The sequence below is a fragment of the Dermacentor andersoni genome, chromosome 4, assembly GCF_023375885.2.
Source record: "Dermacentor andersoni chromosome 4, qqDerAnde1_hic_scaffold, whole genome shotgun sequence".
Classification (NCBI taxonomy): domain Eukaryota; kingdom Metazoa; phylum Arthropoda; class Arachnida; order Ixodida; family Ixodidae; genus Dermacentor; species Dermacentor andersoni.
The window spans coordinates 170220991-170242406 of NC_092817.1; the positions used below are offsets into that span (position 1 = coordinate 170220991).

The following is a 21416-nucleotide window of genomic DNA, read 5'->3' on the forward strand; positions in this document are numbered from 1 at the left end:
CCTTCACATGATCGGGGTTCCCTGTGATTAATTAACCTAGGTAAACGTACTCCTTCACAGACTCTAGAGGCCGACTGGTGATCCTGAGCTCTTGTTCCTTTGCCCGGCTATTGATCATTGTCTTTGTCTTCTGCATATTAATCTTCAACCCCACTCTTACAATCTCTCTGTAAAGATCGTCACTCACTTGTAACTCGTCTGCATTGTTGCTGAATAGAACAATGTCATCGGAAAACCGAAGGTTGCTGAGATATTCGCCGTCGAACTTTACTCCTAAGCGTTCCCAGTTTAATAGGTTGAATACTTCTAAGCACGCAGTGAATAGTATTGGAGAGATTGTGTCTCCCTGTCTGACCCCTTTCTTTATAGGTATCTTCCTGCTTTTCTTATGTAGAGTGAAGGTAGCTGTAAGCTGTAAAACCTCTGTAGATGTTTTCCATAGTATTTGCGTAAGCGTCCTGCACTCCTTGATTATATAATGCCTCTATGACTGCTGGTACCTCTACTGAATCAAATACCTTTTCTTAATCTATGAAATCCATATAAAGAGGCTTATTGTATTCTGCGGATTTCTCGATAACCTGATTGATGACATGGATGTCATCCATTGTAGAATATTTCTTCCTGAAGCCAGCCTGTTCCCTTGGTTGACTAAATTCTAGTGTTGCTCTTATTGTATTGGAGATTATTTTAGTAAATATTTCATATAATACTGGAAGTAAGCTAACGGGCCTATAATTTTTCAATTCTTTAACGTTTCCCTTTTTGTGGATTAGTATAATGTTTGCATTCTTCCAGTTTTCTGGGACCCTTGCAGTCGATAGACACTTCATATAAAGAGCCGCCAGTTTTCCAAGCCTTATGTCTCCTCTACCTTTTATTAAATCGACTGTTATTGCATCTTCTCCTGCCGCTCTTCCTGGTTTCATGTCTTGTAGGGCCCTTCTGACCTCATCGCTAGTTATAGGAGGAGTTTGTGTATCATTTTCATTACTGTTTGTAATTAAGGTATTCTGACTCCTCTGGGTACTGTACAGGTCAGTATAGAATTCTTCCGCTGCTTTTACTATATCTTCGAGATTGCCTATGATATTACCCTGCTTTTCATTTAGTGCATACCGCTCGGTTAATCCTATGCCAAACTTCTTTCTCGCTGATTTCAGGCTGCGTTAATTTTTTACGGCTTCTTCAGTGTTTCTCACGTTATAGTTTCGGATGTCACTTATTTTCGCATTGTTGATCAGTTTTGATCAGTAATACAGTTTTGATAGTACAGGTTATTATGCAGAAGAAAAAAATGATGTTTTCTTGCCTGGCAAGGGAACAAGAATTCAGAATCACCATTCAGTGTCAAGATTCTGTACAGAAATACGTTTATCTACGTCAATTATTCTCAGGGCGACCTGATCATTGAGGAGGAAACCTAAAAAACAATGAATATGGGTTGATGTGCATACAACAGGCCCTACCAAATCCTAACTGTGAGCTTACCACTGTAGTTGAAAATTGTACAATCGTTGCATTCTACTGCTGTTAACATATGGGGCAGAAACATGGAGGTTAACAAAAAAGGACAAGGACCGAGCAAAAAGGGATGGGACTAGAATGTTAGGCGTAACGTTTATGGACAGGAAAATAGCGGTGTGGATTAGAGAGCCAACGGACATAGCAGGTATTCTAGTTGACATTATGAGAAAGTTATGACATTATGAGTTGACATTATATTATGCAACTCGGCAGGCCATATTATTCTTAGGATAGATAACCGGTGGCCCATTAAAATTACCGAATGGGCGTCAAGGGAAGGGCAGCGCAGTCGAGGATGCCAGAAAACTTGGTGGGATGATGAAATTAGGAAATTTCCACGCACAAGTTGCAATGGGCTATCGCAGGACAGCGGCAATTGGAGATTGCAGGAAGAGGCCTTCGTACTGCAGTCGACATAATAATACGCTGATGATGATGACATCGACGACGATGTATATATTAGCTAATTTATATTGGTCATTGTTTTTTTTCTGGCTCTAGTTTCTTACCCCATCACTTAGCAGACCGATTGGTCCTGCAACGAACCTTAGTTAATTCGGTCATTAGCACAGTGTAAATTATGCCCTAAGCAGGAGTGTTGCGAACTACACGGCGAGCTCCAAGACTGTACTGCATTCTGTACTGCCGAGAGAAAATATTCGCCTAAATTGATTTTCCCTAGTATTGGGGACATGGGGCTCTGTGTAGTTGTCCCTTATGACAGGTTAACTGCTTTCCTCTGATATAACCAGCGCACTATGCGTGACTGAACGGTATTGGTGTAATGTGCAATATCGGCTTTTCGACAAATGCCTACCACGTTCGCTGTTAACGTTGTTCCTTTAGCCGTGTTTTCACAGTGCTAGTTCACCCAATAAAATCTGAATTTTTGTTAACAATTCCTTGCGGTCCTCCGGAATCTTCGACGTCAGATGTTGACAGTTGCCTGAACTCTGGGAAACCACCTTCTTTTTCTTCAGTAATGCATTGTTATTACGCACATGTCTCTATATTGCTGGTTGCGACGTGCTTTTGATATTTCATATTTTGAGAGCGATTAGAATAGCTCACTTTACTCCCTTTTAGGAGCAGAAGTAAAACCTTTCGAGTATATAACTCCCACACGCGTCTTATAATAACCTCATTTAACCACAGGACAATTTGGCTGATACGAATGGCGTGTTTTGTACGGACCACATAAAATATTATTTTTTTACATTACTCAACCGGCAATATTCAACCAGACCTGACAAATGTTACATTGGAATTTTTGTCAAGTTGCATTATATTTCATTATATACTACGCAGCACAACGGCTAAGATTCTGAGTGGGTTATTTTTTTCTCCGACTTGTCCTTCCTTTTTGCCCAGCCTTTTTTGTTGTGGGTGGTGGTGGTTGAATTATCATTAAACTAATGTCAAATGCACTAATTTTCAGACACTGTTGTTATGTCATTTTTGCTCAATTTATTCGTCTAGTCTATTAGAACTTATTTTTGGTATATTTTTTACTGTGATAGAATTGTGCTCCTTGAGCATAAAGCGGAAGCGGCTGGTCAGCAAGGAATAAGAGTAATGTACGCAAATCAGCGTGTTTATTTTAAGACATGTGTTTATAAACTACTCCAGTGCATGAATGTTTGGCAAATAGCTTCTTTATACCTTAAAACAGGCTACCCATGTCCATTGGCACCCGACTGCTCCAAGCTACCCTCATGCCCTATAAAATTAGGATGTTGCAAATATTGTTTCTGTCACTCTGCTCAATTTCCTTTTGAGCGTTCCTTTGTTAATGTTGCTTATGAGGATCAATTACTTCGCAGTTTGTGCTACCGCCACGGAGACAATATTTTCATGAACCTATTCTGTGCGACGCACTGGGTTCACTGAGTTCAGTGAGCTCCCTCCACCTGAGACGGTGCTCGTTCAGCGCCAATGACACCGCTAAAGTCTTCGCTGCTATCGATCGACTGCTGCTGTCGCAACTAGTTGACCTGTCGCTGCAGTTGCTTGAGATTGACGCAAGCGCCAGCACTACGTTGGGCAATTTCATGGAAGGACTGAAGAAAACCACGACCCTCAAGTCTCTTGAGGTCCTAGGGGTTCGCCTAAACACCGAGGTAAATATTCAAAGCACAATGGCTTTTTTTTTCTTTGCTTCGCACATACACAGTGGTAAATTGATAAGGTCGTATTTGCAAAGTGGCTATATTTTCTGTGTGCCTTCAGTTGAGAAAACGTGCAGGAAACACTGTAGGTACCATAAAATAAAAAAACATTGTCATGCGCTCGAAGAAACTCTTTAAATTGCATTGCTGCGAACCATGCATAAATTATCATTTTGTGCATAAACAGCTAGCTACTTAAGTATTGGCACAAAGCTGGATAGAATAAGTTGCATCAACTATAACTATAGCTGAAATATAAGTTAAAATTGATTGATGAGCGACTAATCAGTAATGAGAAATAATTTATTTTTATATTTTGGGACCATTCTATAACATATATCCTCTGTTGAAGTGAACATACCACACGTCATTTCCTTGCCCCACTGTATTGTTTTCAAAACTTTTCAGCGTCTCTTGAAGTTCGCTTACCCTGAGTACTTATTGAGTTCTGATTATTTTTTTACCGACTTAGAAAACGCTTTATGGTTAAGCTTTCGCTTGCCTTTGAGATAAACTGTCGCAAGGGGCAAGTTAGGGCGATTTTAAGGAGTGAGGTAAGGCAGGGCTGTCATACCATTTTTGTCAGGAAGTGATGCACACTCAGTGATGTGTGGATGGCAGCCTTGCCATGGCGCATAAGAAACTTGTGTGTGTTTCACAACTTGGACACCATTTACCCAGCTCTATCAAGCAACCCATTTAAGGACATGTAGGTACAGAAGCCCCACAAAGAATTGCCATTTATTTATCACGCCACTGCGTTGATGTTAAGGCTCCCTCCCCCCTCCCCCCCCCTAGCGATGAAGGCACTGCCCTTGAGCAGTTTATGTTTTGGAGATGGCATTGCCAGTGTCTGCCTGAGCTGGCTTCAAGCGGTCGATCGAAATTGTCTCCTCACGTCCGCAGGCAAGAACTGTAAAAAACTTGGCATCACGCTTCAGGACTTTGAAGGGACCTTCGTAAAGAGTTGTAAATAGTCGTGACTCGTAAATACATGACGTCTACGAAGCAAAGATGTGCTCATGTAAACATTTCTGCGGTCGTTACGAAGCGGCGGTGGTGTAACAGTGACATGTGTAATTCGAAGGCGGCCGGAGTAAGATTGTCGGTCAGTAGATGACGGTTCCTGAGCAAAGAACTCAGTGTACGCGAAGTGTCGGGCGGAAAACCAGTTCTGCTGAGAAACACTACACATCTCCTTCAGTGCTGTGCGAAGGCCTAGTAGAAATAAAGGAGGGCGCTCTGTCCATTGAATCATGGAGTCATGGGCAGGAAGTGCTGCTTTCACTTAACGGTGGAAGCGTTCTACCATGCCATTGTAACATGGGTAATAAGATGTCGTTCGTACGTGCGTTGCAACCAGAAGACGGGAGAGAGCTTGAAATAGGGACGAGTCATATTGTCCTCCTCTGTCTGTCGTTATGGCGTGTGGTACGCCGTAACGAGAAATCCAGGCATTTAAGATGGCCTGGGCTACACACTCTGCAGTAACGTAAGAAATTGGCATTGCTTCAGGCCAGCGTGAGAAACCGTCGATACAAGTCAGTATGTATCGTTGGTTCGAGGACGGTGATAGCGGACCAACAATACCAATGTGAACGTGGCCGAAACGAACGTCTGGTGGTGGAAAATGACCAGGCGCGTTCATAATGTGTCGACTGACTTTGGCGCGCTGGCACTGTGTGCATGCCCGAGCCCAACAATGGACGTCAGCGTTCATACGCTGCCACAGATTGCGGGAAGTGACGAGACGTTGGATGGCACGTACTCCCGGGTGCGATGAGAAGTGTAGTGCGTCAAAAACTTGCTACCGAAATTGTTGTGAAACGTACGGTCGAAGATGACACGTAGACATGTCGCATATTGCTGTGGCGTTGCAGCCAGGCAGTAAGATATCTTTAAGTTACAGAGAATCATTGGTAGTCCGGAGTGTTGGCAGTCGATGTACTTGGCTTGTATTTATGTGGAACCGTGACAGAGCGCCAGCAACAGGATTATCGGCACCGCTGGTATGACAAATATCAGTAGTGAATTCGTAGATATATGCAAGATGGCGAATTTCGCGGATTAGCGCAGCCAAGAAATACACGTTTTGACAGGTTGAGAACGGAGAGTCGACTGGCTTTATTCAAAAGGAAAAGCAGCTTTGCCGAGTGGCTGTGGTTGCACCCCACTATGGCCGCCACCACACTTCCGAGAAATAGCAGGTCACAATGACACCAAGGTAAAGGCAAGGCTAGGTGACAGGATTTCCCACAAGCGTGGGCAACGTATGCGGACAGCCGGTTGCTACAAGGGACCCCCCCCCTCCCACCCTCCTACAATGTCGGAGGCTTATGTTTTGATGGCGAAAGTAATGAAGAGTCAATGTTCAAGATAAGCTGGTTTCATGCGGTCGCACGACACTGTCTCTTTGCCGCCTGCGTCAATCTTTAAGGTTTCCTCTGAACGCGAAAGCACACGAAGGGGCCTCATAAGAACGAGTCAATGGTGGCTTGATAGAGTCGCGCCACCGAGAGACGTACGTTGTTGTGTGCATTGTCAGGAAACTAAACACAGGCTGCCCGCGGGCAATACGTGGGGTTGTAGATCAAAGCTGGTCGAGCTAGGAATGCAGTCAAAGTGCTGCACGGCTGCTGGCTGAGTGCCTTGCTGGGCGTCGAAAAACTGGCGTGGTACGCGGATTGCTGGCCCGTACAGCAACTCGTCTACGCTGACTTCAAGGTCGTCCTTGATTGTTGTTCGCAGCCCCAGTATTATTAGGGATGACGCCTTCATTTTTGGTGGAGACGCTCGACCATGCCGTTGCTATGTGCTTGGTAAGCCGTGGTGTTATGATGGCGGCGGGAATAAAAAAGCGATCTTTGGAATTGCCAGGGAATAAAAAAGCGATCTTTGAAATTGCAGGGAATAAAAAAGCGATCTTTGGAATTGTCAACGTCACTCAGTAGTTATTCGCAAAGTACAACCGTAGAGTGACACCCACGTAGCAACAAATGCTTCCGCCACTGTTTCGACCGTGATATCTTGTAGAGGCGTCTCCTCAGGCCACCTTCAGTAGCGGTCGCCAGACGTGAGGAGGTCCTGAAACCTTGACAAGGGGGACGATTCCCCACCAACTACAAATACGCGTGATTGAAACGGCTCTCTGGTGGTCGACACGGTTGCACCGCTGAACACATGTGCTGAGTCACTTTCACCGCTTGACAAGCTTGGCAGCTTCTTGCTCAGCTTCGAAGATCTTTCTTGTCCCCTGGCTAGACAAAGCGGTCGGTGATAAGCCTCTGTGCAGCTCTGATGCCGGGATGGCTTAGCTGGTGCAGTGAATAGAATATTGGGCGTCGAAAGTGTTGGAGCGCGAACGGTTGAGGAGCTGCCTGTGATGTGTCGCACGTGACCAGTGTTGTGTGGGGAAGCGGAACCTCCGCTAGATGGAGCGACGAGCCTTTTTCCCGCAATTGGTGCATCTCGGTGTCTTGTTGGGCGGAAGCTACAGCTTGGGAATCCACAGGGTCAGCAGCCACAGCTCCGATCCGCGACAGTGCGTCAGCTGCCGGATTTTCGGTCCCAGAGATATGGCGCATGGATGGATGAATGGTTGGATGGATGAACTTTTTTGGACTTTTAGGGCGCGCGTTAGTGCGCAACGGGCCGCTCCCACTTCGGTACAGAGAGGCCGAGCCACTCCGCCGCGTCGCGGGCCCGTTGGATAGTCCATATCTCTTCTTCGAGGTTGGGCCTGCGTAGAACTGCATCCCAGCGGGAAGTGTTGCTTTCACCGCCGTGTAACGAGGGACACCGCCAGGGCATGTGACCTAAGCTCGCTAAGTCATTGCATATTGCACATGCATTTGTTGTTTGAATTTCGGAATAAATCCTGTGAAGAAGTAGGGGGTTTAAGAATGCCCCGTCTGTAGGAGGCTTAGTGTTAGAGCCTGAGGCCTATTGAGTTTACGTTCTTGGAGGGGGTAGATCCTCAGAGCCAAGTAAAAGTGCTTAGTAAGTTCATTGTACGAGAAAAGAGAATCGCGATGACGGATGCCCGTAGAAAGCTTGGAGACAAAGGAAAGTTGCTGAAGCTCACGTTTTGAGTGCAAGAAAATATTGTTCTTGAAAACGAAAGTTAACGACTTGTGCTCGGTCAGCATGTAAAAGCTGCATTCTTGAAGAAAAAAAGGAAATGCTTGACAGCGCAACAAAAGGCCAATACCTCCCATTCCGAAGGTGCTGTAGCGAGCTTGTGTACGTTTGAGGCACTTTCAGAAGTCCAACGGCCTCCAGTCTGTGCCATCGTTCTGCTGCAGTACAGCACTCACGGCCGTGGTTTACACGTCTACAGTAAGACGAGTTGGCGCGTCGGGCAACGGATGAATCCGCAACACTGCAGTCCTCAACCGCGTTTCGGCTTCCTCGAAGGAGTGTCCGTACTTTGAGGACCAGTGGAAGACAGCCGCTGCTTTGGATTCGCGACGCAGCTGGTTGGTAAGCGGCGGAGGATCTTGTGCACAGGATGGTAGAAAGCGCCTGTCAAAATTTGAGCCCCAGAAACTCGCGCAACTTTAGGAAAGAGGTTGGACAGGTTAAGTCCGCGATTGCCCGCAACCATAATTCCAGTGGCTTCATGCCTTGGGGTGAAATGCCATGGCCGAGAAAATACAAGACATCAGCTCCGAAAATTGATTTCTGGGCTTAAGAACCAGGCCGTGTTCATCCAGTCGCTGAAATACAAGGCGAAGGATTTCCTGTTAAGTAGCTTCGTGCTGACGGTGGCAAGCACGGGCGCAAATACGATGGTATTCGCGTCCAGCCTCTCCGTGTGCCTTACTGTTTGCCTGCATGACGATGAAGACGTCGTGGTGTTCCTTCTCTTCGCTCTGCGAAGAGAAGGAACACAAGCTGGAAGTCGTCATCGGAAGGGTCCTCACTGCTGAGAGACTAAACATTGGTGTCCTCGCTGTCGCCCTGTTTACCGACCCGCTTCCTGGAGGTGGCCGCCGTTGACGCCGCAGTCGCCGGCAGACGTGCGGGGTGGTCCACTTCCATCACGACCGAGCAGGGATGAAGAATCAACATTTATTAGGCCCAAAATAAATCGGTGGTGCACGAAGGCACCAGACGGGGCGGTTCCCTAGTTACGGGACCCTTATGTTCCCAGCAGCTCCTGGCCCCTGTCGGCCAGTGCGAGCTGAATCGGTAGGGTGGGGCTGGATAACAAGGTCTCCCATCACTCAAGGGGTTAGGTATTGGGGGTGTTGGTGGGAAGGGGAGGAGGGGGGGGATCTTGAGTTCTGTGCACTCTGCCAACACGTGCGGCATGGTGCCCTTTTCTTTTTTGCAAAAAGGACAGAGCATGTCGTGTTCCGCAGGGTACATGCGGTTAATCAGTACGGGATGCGCAAGCGATCCCGCCTGCGCTCGACGCAGGATCGTCTCTTGTTGCCTGGTGAGTTTGGGGTGTGCTTCTGGCAGTCTGCACCTTTCCTCTCGGTACTTCCGGTGATGTCCCGAAAGCTGGTAACCAGGTGCGGTAGCACTTCTGGCTCGTGCTCGGCCCGGAATGACATTTCTCGGGCATGGTAGTCGGCGATGGTGTTGCCTGATACCTGCTAGTTAGCCGGGACCTACACGAGCTCTATGGCTCTTCCCGGAGGCTTGCACTTGGATAGAATGGCTCGGGCCGCGGAGGAGATTACGCCCCTGCGGAAGCTTCCGTAGGCTGTCCTTGAGTTGGTGACCACGGTGTCCACGCTCGGCTGTGTGAGGGCCACGGCCGCTTCTTCGGCAACTGCGGGGTCTGTTGTCTTCAGGGACGCGCTGGCGATCAGCCTGTCTTTTGACGTAACCACCACAGCTGCATGGTCACTGCGTTTTCGGAGCGAGGCGTCCGCGTACAGGACCCTGGGGTTCTCTTCCAGCTTTCAGGCTATGGCTATGGCCCGCGCGGTACGCCTCTCATCGTCCTTGCCCTGCATCATGTTCCGGGGAAGGGGTTTAGTCTGAATGGTCGTCTTCCAGTCTTCCGGAATGGCCGCCTTGATGGGTAGTGGCTCGATCTGCCATCCTATCTTGCTTAGGACGGCTCGTCCGTATTCCCTGTGACTGAGCCGGATTCTCTGATTAGAGACGTGGGCTTCGATGAGCTTCTCCACCGTGTTGTGGGCGCCCATGTCTAGCAGGCTTTGGGTGGACGAGTATATGGGCATGCCCAGTGCTTGCTTCGTCGCCTTACGAAGCATCGTGTTTAGGGGGTCCCTATTTGCCCTCGTCAGGCGGTGATACGCGGCGGAGTAGGCAACCCGCTTCACGACGAACGCGCGTACCAGGCGCATGGCAACGTCCTATTTAAGGCCTCTGTTTCTGTTAGATACCCTCCGAATCATACTAAGTATCTGTTCAGTTGTAGTCTTGATCTTTGTGACGGCGGTGGGTGCCTTCCCTTCGCTCTGAAGTAGTAAGCCGAGAATCCTAATCTGGTGTATTGGCTTGATGGCCGCTCCGTCGATGGTGATAATCACTTTCGGCGGCAGCTCATTCTTGCATTTTGCCGGTTAGTTCATGAGCAGCTCTGATTTCTGGAGAGCGCAGTTGAGTCCGCACGACTGTGCGTACTCGTGCACGGTCGTTGCCGCCCGCTGTAAGGCTTCCTCCGCCCAGGCATCGAACCTGGCTCGGGCCGTCCACACTGCAATATCGTCGGCGTAGAGCACGTGGTCCACGCCTTCGATTTGCTTGAGTAGATCGGGCAGGGGCAGGAGGCCAGATTGAAGAGCAGGGGCGACAAGAACAATCCCTGAGGGGTACCTCTATTGCCGAGCTCGACAGGGCCAGCCTTCTCCTCCCCTATCCTGATGGTCGCCGTTTGGATTGACGGAAAATCTTTTATGTAGTCGAATGTATTTCGGTCACACCTGGTCTTGTTCAGATTCTGCAGCACGCTCGCGTGGGACACGTTGTCAAGCGCTCCTTTCAGGTCGAGGGCGAGTATCCCGCGCGGCCTGTGCCGCTTTGCCGGCTTGACGACCAGTTCGTGAAGTTGGATCATCACGTCTTGTGCGCTGAGATGTTGCCCGAAGCCGTACATTGTCTCTGGCATCTGATCCGTTTCTTCGAGGTGCTTCTGCAGCCGGCAAAGGACCATGCGCTCCATCCCCTTCCCCACGCAGGACATGAGGGAGATGGGCCGCATGTTGTTTATCGTGAGGGCCTCATCGGGCTTTGGAATGAAGTTGACCTCGGGGTCCTTCTATTCCTTCGGCAACCGCGAGCTCTCCCACGCTTCGTTGATGGGCTCTAGGAGGCCGCGGGCCGCTTTGTCGCTCATGTTACAGAGTAATTTGTAAGTTATGGCGGTCCCTACCGGGTGCACTTCTCTTGTTACTTTTATCTATCCCTGTCCACAGTTCTGTCATTGTAAACGCCTGGTCCAGCTCTTCGTTGTCGGGTCCTTCGTACCTCTCGGGCACCGGGTACTGGCCCTTCTCTGTCTTTAGGTACTTCGAATTCAGATCTTCCAGGAGCCTGCGGCCGTCTTCCTAGTACGTGTTCAATACTTTGGTGAGGTTGCGATTGGTCGCAGTTTTGCTACTCAGCGGGTCGATCAGATGCCTCAAGAGACACCACGTATTACACGTCAAGAGCTTGCCATGCAGGCCGTCGCAGGTCTTAAGCCAATTTTCCCTACATAGTTTGGCCGAGTGCTCGGCGATCTGTTTGGTCAAGACTGCTGTGAGCTTGGCCAGCTTTCTGTTGTGTCTCTGACGTTCCCACCGCCGCGTTAACGAGTGCCGGGCCGCCCACATGTGGGTCAGTCTGGCGTCCACGTACGGAGGCTGCGAAGTCGTTGCGTTTTCTTGGGTAAATGTTTGGAAGGCCTTCTTCTGGTCCCTCGTCCATTCGGTGTAGGTCTGTTGTGTTTCAGCTTGTCCCGATTCCTCCTCGGACGCCTCTTCTTGTTCTTGGGTAACCTTTCTCATCTTGTCCCAATCCGTGATACGCGCCGTCCCCAGCACAGCCCGATGTCGGGAGCCTCGGATCGTGATGCCGATCACGCTGTGGTCAGACCCCAGGCCCACTTCTTCGCTTCTCCAGGAGACGTCTAGCATGCCCAATAACCCCGACAAGTCTGGCATGGTGTCCCTCGCGGCACTGCTGCCTCTTCTGGTGGTTACGTCCGGCTCATTCAGGGGGACCATCACGTGACCCTCCATAGCCTTGGCCAATGCTTTTCCTCGCCTGGACCGGAACTTATAGCACCACGTTGTGTGAGGGGCGTTAAAGTCACCGAGGATCAGGAGCGGCCTGGTCCCCGCTAGCCATTTCGCCTGGCTCACGATACGGTCAAATTCGTCCTGGCGTTGTGACGGCCGGCAGTAAGCGCTCATTACGAATAAATTCCCGGACTGCCAATTTCTCTCGCATGAATTTCGACCAGCGTGTGCTTGCACCCGCCCTGCGCCGTGACATGTGGAGCTGCGCCACGTTGCTGCTGACGAGCACCGCCGTTCCGTTCTCCGTGGGGTCCGTGTAAGTGACGTACCCCAGGAGTCTTGGTTTCCCGTTTTTTCCTGTAGAGCAATTACATCGGGCTTGTTTTCCTGCCCGTCAATGTGTAACATTAGTTCCGCTTCTTTGTTGCGAATCCCGCGGCTGTTCCATTGGTAAATTACGGTGGTATCCCCCCCCCGGTCTTCTTCTTGTGCTTCTTACTTGAATTCTGCATCATCCTTTCCAGACGTCTCGAGTCGATTGCGCCTTTTCGCGATCGCGCCTTTGATTTTTTTCAGCCCGCTCTTTTTTAAGGGACGCGAAGCGGTTCCTCACCGACGTTGAGGCTACTTTTGGCGCTAGGTGCTTGTGCTTCGCCGATGGCGTGTGAGGCTGACTCTCGACAGCTTCGAGTCCGGCATCCATTTTGCCTAGCCTTTCGTTAATTTGGGAAATTGCGGCCAAAATGGCCGTTAGCTCTCCTCCTCGCGGGATCTGTGTCGTTGTCGTTGCCGTGGTCGCGGTCTCTGCGGTCGCCGCTTCCTCTCCGCTCGATGGGCTCTCTTCGGCGTCCATCGTCTCTTGATTATTTGATGCAGGTTGCGTGGCCCCAGCCTCTCCAGCCACCCGCCCGTTGTTTGCCGCCGTGCTGTTGATACTTGATGAAAAAAAGCACTACGAAGACGAGGACGAAAGAACAACATGTACGACAGACAAGGCACCTGGTCTGTCGTACATGTTGTTCTTTCGTCCTCGTCTTCGTAGCGCTTTTTTTTCATCAAGTATGCTCAATCAACTCGCCCACATCAAGCTTCTGCCGCCGTGCTGTTGCTTTGAGGCCTTGCATTTGCCGAGCTGCCGTTACTCGCCAGCGTTTTGATATTATTCATAAGCGCCCGTATCTGGGCGTTCTGCTCCTGGATCTGAGCGTTTTGGCGCTCTATGATCCTCTTAAGATCTACCGCTTCGATACTGTCCTTTTGCGGATTCGCTTGTGAGTTAAGGGGTTGGGAGGGGGTGAGGAGTGGGAATTCGGTATGCAAGAACGAGGTGAGGTGTGCAGACAGGGCACAAGAGTAGAGAAGTGGACAACACGAACACTGTTGTGTCTTGTCTGCATGCGTCACCGCTTTTTTTGCATAATGAATCATTACCAACTAGCTCAGCTTTCTGTCGTTCTAAGGGAATTCGGTGTCGCTGGTTCGAGCGACGGGAGACCTGTTGGTCCAGCCGACCTTTTTCTCGGCGATCCCTCGGCGTCCGGTTGACTCGCTCCGCGACCTCGAACTGGCCCCGGACCTCGAACTGGCCCCGGACCTCGAACTGGCCCCGGACCTCGAACTGGCCCCGGACCTCGAACTGGCCCCGGATCTCGAACTAGCCCGGAAGCGCGACCGGCGGTTGCCGCCGTCGTTGCCAATCCCGGATGGTGTCTTCGATCGGGAGTGACTCCGGTGGCCGTTTCTGCCGCCACTCTTGTTGCTGCTGCGGCCTGTCATGTGACCGGCCCCTTTGTTTGGAGGCGCAACGGCGGGGTCCGCCTGCGGGACCTCTCTTGTCTCGGTTCCTTCTTCCGTCGTCTCCTTCCTCCGCTCGGTGCCGTTCCCAACGTCGCCGGCGGACGACGTAGGGCGTCTTGAAGCGGGCTTTGCAAGGCCTTGTCCGCGGTCAGGTGTTTGCCTCCGCACAAGCCACACTTCGGGACACATCCGTGGTCTTCGGCGGGGTTGGGGATTCCGCACCCTCGGCAGGTTGTGTTCGAAGAATCCGGGGACACGTCGATTCTGTGGCCCAATCTCCCACACGCATAGCTTACGTCGATTTGTTTTCTGTGCAATGTGCACTCCGTGAGCAGGTTATCGTACCTCACATAATGGGGTACTTTGTGCCCTTCGAAAGCAATGACCACTGATTGGGTCTTACCGATTCGGTTTGCCTGTAGGGCCGTTGGGTTATCATCATCATCATCATCAGCCTGGTTATGCCCACTGCAGGGCAAAGGCCTCTCCCATACTTCTCCAACTACACCAGTCATGTACTAATTGTGGCCATGTCCCTGCAAACTTCTTAATCTCATCTGCCCACCTAACTTTCTGCCGCCCTCTACTACGCTTTCCTTCCCTTGGAATCCATTCCGTAACTATTAATGACCATCGGTTATCTACCCTCCTCATTACGTGTCCTGCCCATGCCCATTTCTTTTTCTTGATTTCAACTAAGATATCATTAACTCGCGTTTGTTCCCTCACCCAATCTGCTCTTTTCTTATCCCTTAACGTTACACCTATCATTCTTCTTTCCATAGCTCGTTGCGTCGTACTCAATTTAAGTAGAACCCTTTTCGTAAGCCTCCAGGTTTCTGCCCCGTACGTGAGTACTGGTAAGACACAGCTGTTATAAACTTTTCTCTTGAGGGATAATGGCAACCTGCTGTTCATTATCTGAGAATGCCTACCAAACGCACCCCAGCCCATTCTCATTCTTCTGCTTATTTCAGTCTCATGATCCGGATCCGCAGTCACTACCTGTCCTAAGTAGATGTATTCCCTTACCACATCCAGTGCCTCACTACCTATCGTAAACTGCTGTTCTCTTCCGGGATTGTTAAACATTACTTTAGTTTTCTGCAGATTAATTTTTACCCACCCTTCGGCTTTGCCTCTCCAGGTCAGTGAGCATGCATTGCAGTTGGTCCCCTGAGTTACTAAGCAAGGCAATATCATCAGCGAAGCGCAAGTTACTAAGGTATTCTCCATTTACTCTTATCCCCAATTCTTCCCAATCCAGGTCTCTGAATACCTCCTGTAAACACGCTGTGAATAGCATTGGAGAGAACGTATCTCCCTGCCTGACGCCTTTCTTTATTGGGATTTTGTTGCTTTCTTTATGGAGGAGTACAGTGGCTGTGGAGCCGCTATACATATCTTTCAGTATTTTTACATACGGCTCGTCTACACCCTGATTCCGCAATGCCTCCATGACTGCTGAGGTTTCGACTGAATCAAACGCTTTCTCGTAATCTATGAAAGCTCTATATAAAGGTTGGTTATATTCCGCACATTTTGCTATCTCCTGATTGATAGTGTGAATATGGTCTATTGTTGAGTAGCCTTTACGGAATCCTGCCTGGTCCTTTGGTTGACGGAAGTCTAAGGTGTTCCTGATTCTATTTGCAATTAACTTAGTAAATACTTTGTAGGCAACAGACAGTAAACAGATCGGTCTATAATTTTTCAAGTCTTTGGCGTCCCCTTTCTTATGGAATAGGATTATGTTAGCGTTTTTCCAGGATTCCGGTACGCTCGAAGTCCTGAGGCATTGCGTATACAGGGTGGCCAGTTTCTCTAGAACATTCTGCCCACCATCCTTCAACAAATCTGCGGTTACCTGATCCTCCCCAGCTACCGTTGGGTCATGCTTCTGCACAACATTGTCTTGAGTCACCTGGGCGGTATCCTCGAGTGGGATGCCCCTTATGACGCCCTCGACCGTGCTGTGAGGGGCCGCTTAGTAGGTACTTACTAGTGCGCCGTGCCGCGTATCGCGATCCTTCCTAGTGCAGCGTATCGGTCGGCGTGCTCTCTTGGAGGTGCTCAGCACGACGATATTCTGCTGGAGGTTGGGGCACACGACGTCCTCACTTGCTCCATTGGCGGGGATCTGTGCCGCCGCAACAATTGCACGACTTAGTTCAATGTGGATCACGTCGCTCACGTGGAGCCCGCCTCGTGGTCGTAACACGATCGTTATGTCGCCGCGCGACAAGTCTGGCATGCGCGCGCCCTTCAACAATTTGCCCTTGTTTACACCTTTCGCCCTTGAGTGATGTGTATCGCTGCCAGTGGCGCCACCGCCTAGGTTGTTGATCCAGCTGTTGACATCAGCCGTGGCCTTGGCGCCATCTTGGCTCGTTTGAAGTACAGGATTTAGGCCTAGCTTGCCCATGCCTTTGAGCCTGACTCTCTCACCGCCAGTTTTCAAGCCTTGCGATCCTGTGCACAGGTCCGGCGAAATTTCGATGCCGTGCGCCTCTACACGCATAGCGGTAATCATCTTAGGTAAATGCTCACTTGCGTAATCACCGTTGCTTTGATGTTCCCCTGGCGGCTTCACCGATGCTCTGGCAGGGCCTACCGCTCCCCCGGCCAAGGTCGAAGTCGACGTTAGGCCCAGCGGCGGACGCTCCTCTCGGCACACAAAATCCCTCTAAATTCGGAAAAAGCGGTCCCCTACCTCGGCATTGGGGTTCCCGGTGGTCCACACAGTTTCATGCATCCGGTCGATGCACTTTCATTAAGGCGTGACTCAAAAAATCCGGCAGTTCAAAGAAAAAACCCAGAGCCCAGGTGAGGTGCGTGCGCTCGCTCGCTTCGTCGTCTTCTTCGCGAGCAGGGAGCGAGGACCAGCTTATGCACTTATATTTTCACAGAAATAAACTTGCGCTAGAAAGCACAGCGCTGGTTGTTGTTGTTGTTGTTGTTGTTGTTGTAGCCTGTCACGCGTGTCGCTCCTACCCACGATGGTGGTTTGGCCAAGAAGTGGGTAGATTATTCCAAATTAATATGGACCACAAATTTCCTAATATCTGTGGAATTAGCATTGAATAGCGTAGAATTACCGTTTAATATAAAATCAGGAAGGCCATATTGAATGAGTAATAATTAATTTAATAGTAAAAAATGAATTCAGCAGAGCATTCTCGCTTGAAAGTACGGATAATTGGTACACCTACTGAGCCGTTGTTTTGTCGCAGGCGGCACCCTTAGAAGTAAAAGCAGTCGCACACATGAGAAGGAATTGATATTTGCGCCGCACAAGTTTAACGACTGGGCACCAAAAGATGCGAACATCGACAATCACGCCCAAGTGACGGTGATGTCGCATCCACCTTATTATCTTCGTGTCGGCCAGGCACACTCAGTTCATGGTTCGACGAGTGCGTTGTTTAGGGTGATACGCTATTGCAACCCACTTCGTAAGTCACATCTGCAGGCCAAGTTCGGCCAAGTACTGTGAAGTCGTGTGCAGAGCGCTCTGAAGCTTGTACGAAGCCGCAGACCAAGGCACCAAGCGCTGTTTATCCACAGGGCAATATCATCCGCATAGATAGCCTCCTATCATCCGCATCCGAGCCTTAGCCTACAGGGAAGTCACATGTCCTGATGCAAACAACTTGGAAAAGTGGCAAGTAAGGCGTTAAACAGAAGCAGCGATTGAACGCCGCACTGCAGGGCCACAGTGCGAGGTTGGTTTATTCCTCCGACACCCACTTTCATCCGGCGCTCCGATAGCAAATCATACACAAAGCGGATGAGATGTCTCAATATTCCCGTTGTCACAAGACCGAAAACAACCGCCTTATGCGGAACCGAGTCTAAAGCTTTCTGTATGTGCAGGAATATCAGGCAGACGGAGTGCGTGCTTCCTCCAGGAATTCCAAGCGTTGAGGCAAAGTCCGTAATGCTGCCCAGAACTGAATTAACGACGGGGACGAAACCCACTCACGACATTATGAAAAAATTTTCGTCTTCTCTAGCCTGACATGCAAAAGAAACAGGATCATTGAAGGAATGCATTCCATATATCGTGTTGAAGAGCGCCGAGCAAGCAGATAGAATAACCCCTCAGGGCTTATGTAACAGTATTTGGATACAACGTATTTCTCCAGATTTATGTGGAGTCGTTGGTCAATCGCTTCACTATTAGAAGTTTCTATTCCTTTTAAGGAAGAAAGAGCGATAGTTACGCAATAGATACGTAAATTTGTACTGGCACTCTGCATGTTAGTACAAGAAGCAGATGGTTCATTTATTTTTACCATTTAGATTCGTTGAAAAGTTAAGGGAGCCCAGCAAATTTCATAGCAGGTGGGAAAAATAAGAGCGCTTACGACGTTACGCCATTTATGCTACTGCGCATATTATCAGCAACACACTGAGAACCCAGTTAACTTCACGAATAGTGCAGTTTATGGAGAGTGTGGAGGACGCTTTTAGTGTTCCTGCATCACGCGACATTAAACAGGGAAACTTAATCGCAGGTTTATTTTGTTATTATCGACCACTGCGTGTACTTCTTGGGCAGGATGTGCAACACCTATACCCATTATTGTTCTTCACTTAGAAAATTTTATACCTAATCATGTTCATGTACTCCTCAGGTATAGTAGTCAAAATAAAAAAAAAACAATTTTGCAGCCATTATTACCTCGTATTCGATTGGAAAAGCACATTACATCAGTCTTCATTTCTCCGCGCCATAGGTTGAAGAATGTGCCTCCATCTTCAGGGAAAAGACGCTGTGTGCTCTGTCTGCAAACACCAGCGTTACCAGCCTCGTCGTGGACGCCATGTCTTGTGCGGGCACAGAAGACACGAGTCTCAAGACACTGCTGAAGAATCCTGCAATTCCAGCTGAGCTGACTGTCATTTGTCATAAGCACAACCAACGCCGGAAGTGCTATTTGGTTTTTGATGCAATGGCGACTAACAAGACAGTGACGAAAGTGCGCATCGAGAACTTCAATCTGTGTTCTAAAGACGCAGAATCTCTCGTGTTAATGCTGTGTGCAAACGACACCATAAAGGAGCTCTGCCTCGTGAAGTCTACGTGGACCATACGCACGCGGAACGTCGGGGTGAGCGCGCGATTATTTTTATGCTTTTTTCTGCACTAGCATCGCACTTAATAAAAAAATGGCACTTTGTAAGGAACCGCTGCAACCTCATGTTGTTGACAGTCGTATTAATAACCTTCAGTGCATTTCTAGCCGCACAGTCGCTTTCCTTAGCTGTTTTATGAAAATTAAAGGCTAGTTTCATCGTTACTGTGGTATATCAACCATTATAAAATGTGGTGCTCCATCACTTAGCATAAAATATACATCTTAAATATTTGTCTCTCTATACGACTCCCGCCAAAAAGTTACACGAACCATTCAAGACTGTCCGTCCAGTCACAGAATAGTTTGCCCTTAACTATCCTTCTTTAACTTTGCTCCAAAGGAAGGCTCCAAAACAGGGAATACACATGCCGGTTACATCGTACATGACGCTATTGAATTAAGTGGAGTGAAGCACACGTTTTTTCTTGGTTAAGTAACCTCGATCTGTTGACATCGCGTCACAACCATTTCTGGCTATTGTAATTATTTACACTAGTCATACATTTACCACATCGTTTTACTGCCACGTTACTATGGCAACATTATGCACACGTTTTTCTGCAACTTATTCATTTGGGTTTTCTGCGGCATCTCGATATTCTTGCGAGATCCGTTCCTCCTTATCAAACTGCAAGGAACAAAATTACACCACACCTGCAAATTGCGATAACTGGTGGATTCGACCAGATATAAAATAATGACGTAGCCTGAATTCAAATGCAACGTAAATATTAATGATGAAGGTAATAAAAACTAAGTGGGAAATCACTTGGAATCAATAATAAATTCCTCGACGGCGACGCAAGCATCCCTGTGACCGTAACCGCGAAGCTCCAGAGGAAAATCTAACGGGAATTGTCATATCTAAGCCAATCTTGCGAAATAATATATCTAAGATTACGTTAGTATAGCTAAGCGTTGACACGAAAAAAAATATGAATTCGTCGATTGTTTCCTCGTTACTGATAAAGCGAAGCGGGAATGCCTCAAACGAGACCTGTGTAGGTAAAAGTTCAGAGGAAATCAGACAGTGTAATCTGGTGAGGGTAGTTCCGAGTATGTGTGTATTGAATGACCTGAATAGCACAGACCATCATATTTATTTTTTCGCTTTGTCTTTTGTCTATGGCGGCGCACAACCACTGCTGCAGGGCGGGAGATGACCATTCATCATCATCATCATCATCATCATCATCATCATCAGCCTGGTTACGCCCACTGCCGGGTAAAGGCTTCTCCCATACTTCTCCAACAACCCGGGTCATGTCTAATTGTGGCCATCTCGTCCATGCAAACTTCTTAATATCATCCGCTCACCTAACTTTCTGCCGCCCCTTGCTACGCTTCCCTTCCCTTGGAATCCAGTCCGTAACCCTTAATGACCATCGGTTATCTTCCCTCCTCATTACATGTCCTTCCCATGCCCATTTCTTTTTCTTGATTTCCACTAAGATGTCATTAACTCGCGTTTGTTCCCTCACCCAATGTGCTCTTTTCTTATCTCTTAACGTTACACCCATCATTCTTCTTTCCATAGCTCGTTGCGTCGTCCTCAATTTGAGTAGAACCCTTTTCGTAAGCCTCCAGGTTTCTGCCCCGTAGGTGAGTACTGGTAAGACACAGCTATTATACACTTTTTTCTTGAGCGATAATGGCAACCTGCTGTTCATGATCTGAGAATGCGTGCCAAACGCACCCCAGCCCATTCTTATTCTTCTGATTATTTCCGTCTCATGATCCGGATCCGCCGTCACTACCTGCCCTAAGTAGATGTATTCCCTTACCACTTCCAGTGCCTCGCTACCTATTGTAAATTGCTGTTCTCTTTCGAGACTGTTAAACATCACTTTACTTTTCCATTAGTATTCGAAAATTCCAGTCACCATTAAAATAATTAAAAATTAAGTTTCATGGTTCACAAGCTTGAAGAGTTGTTTTGAAAGTCCCACGTGGTTAATAATTAATTATTAAGCTAAAGCTTGTATTTCAATACCTCACGTCATGAGCAAACTGACACAGTGCCACCTACGAGATTACGCCGATTTTATTTTCCCTGTACATTTCCAGTGCTGCTGGTGGATCCTTTCGCCGTTGTTTGCCATCAATTGCATTATTTCGGGCGCATACTCTACTTTGGGTAGGTGGCCCGTTTGAAAGCTGTCATCATCATCGTCACGTGCACGTCATTTGTTCCACCGACGCTGTTTTCACTAGCATGGATGGATGAAAAACTGACAGTCCGAGCATGACAGTGATGAATTGCACCCATACATATTAACTTCTTGATTTAAAAAAAAAAAAAGCAATTTCTATGCGTTGCACATCATGTAGTCCTCGGCCGCTTTCTTATCGTTCGTTCTGGCCTTCGAAATAAATGCACAGATGACACTTATCTTAGTCTGTGTGTAGCGTAAACCTTGCACTAAATGTTCGGCACTGTTGTAGAGCTACAGCTGAGTGGTTAGCGCGCTCGACTCCCAAATGAACATTGCCTTACTGACATAGCTTCAAATCCTGTTGGAGGCGGTAGTAGCGGCGGCGCGGTGCGGGCAATGCCAAAAATCTCGTACGCA

The 21416-nt window shown here is 48.5% G+C and overlaps 1 protein-coding gene across 1 annotated transcript in view; it reads left to right on the forward strand.

Moving 5' to 3' along the window:
- LOC129386600 (uncharacterized) overlaps nucleotides 1-21416 on the forward strand; it is a 75536-nt gene that overhangs the window by 28474 nt on the left and 25646 nt on the right. Inside the window, exons 3-4 of the mRNA XM_055074680.2 lie at nucleotides 3351-3647; nucleotides 18442-18816. Of these exons, the coding sequence (XP_054930655.2) occupies nucleotides 3351-3647; nucleotides 18442-18816 (672 nt within the window). The remainder of the gene's footprint in view (nucleotides 1-3350; nucleotides 3648-18441; nucleotides 18817-21416) is intronic.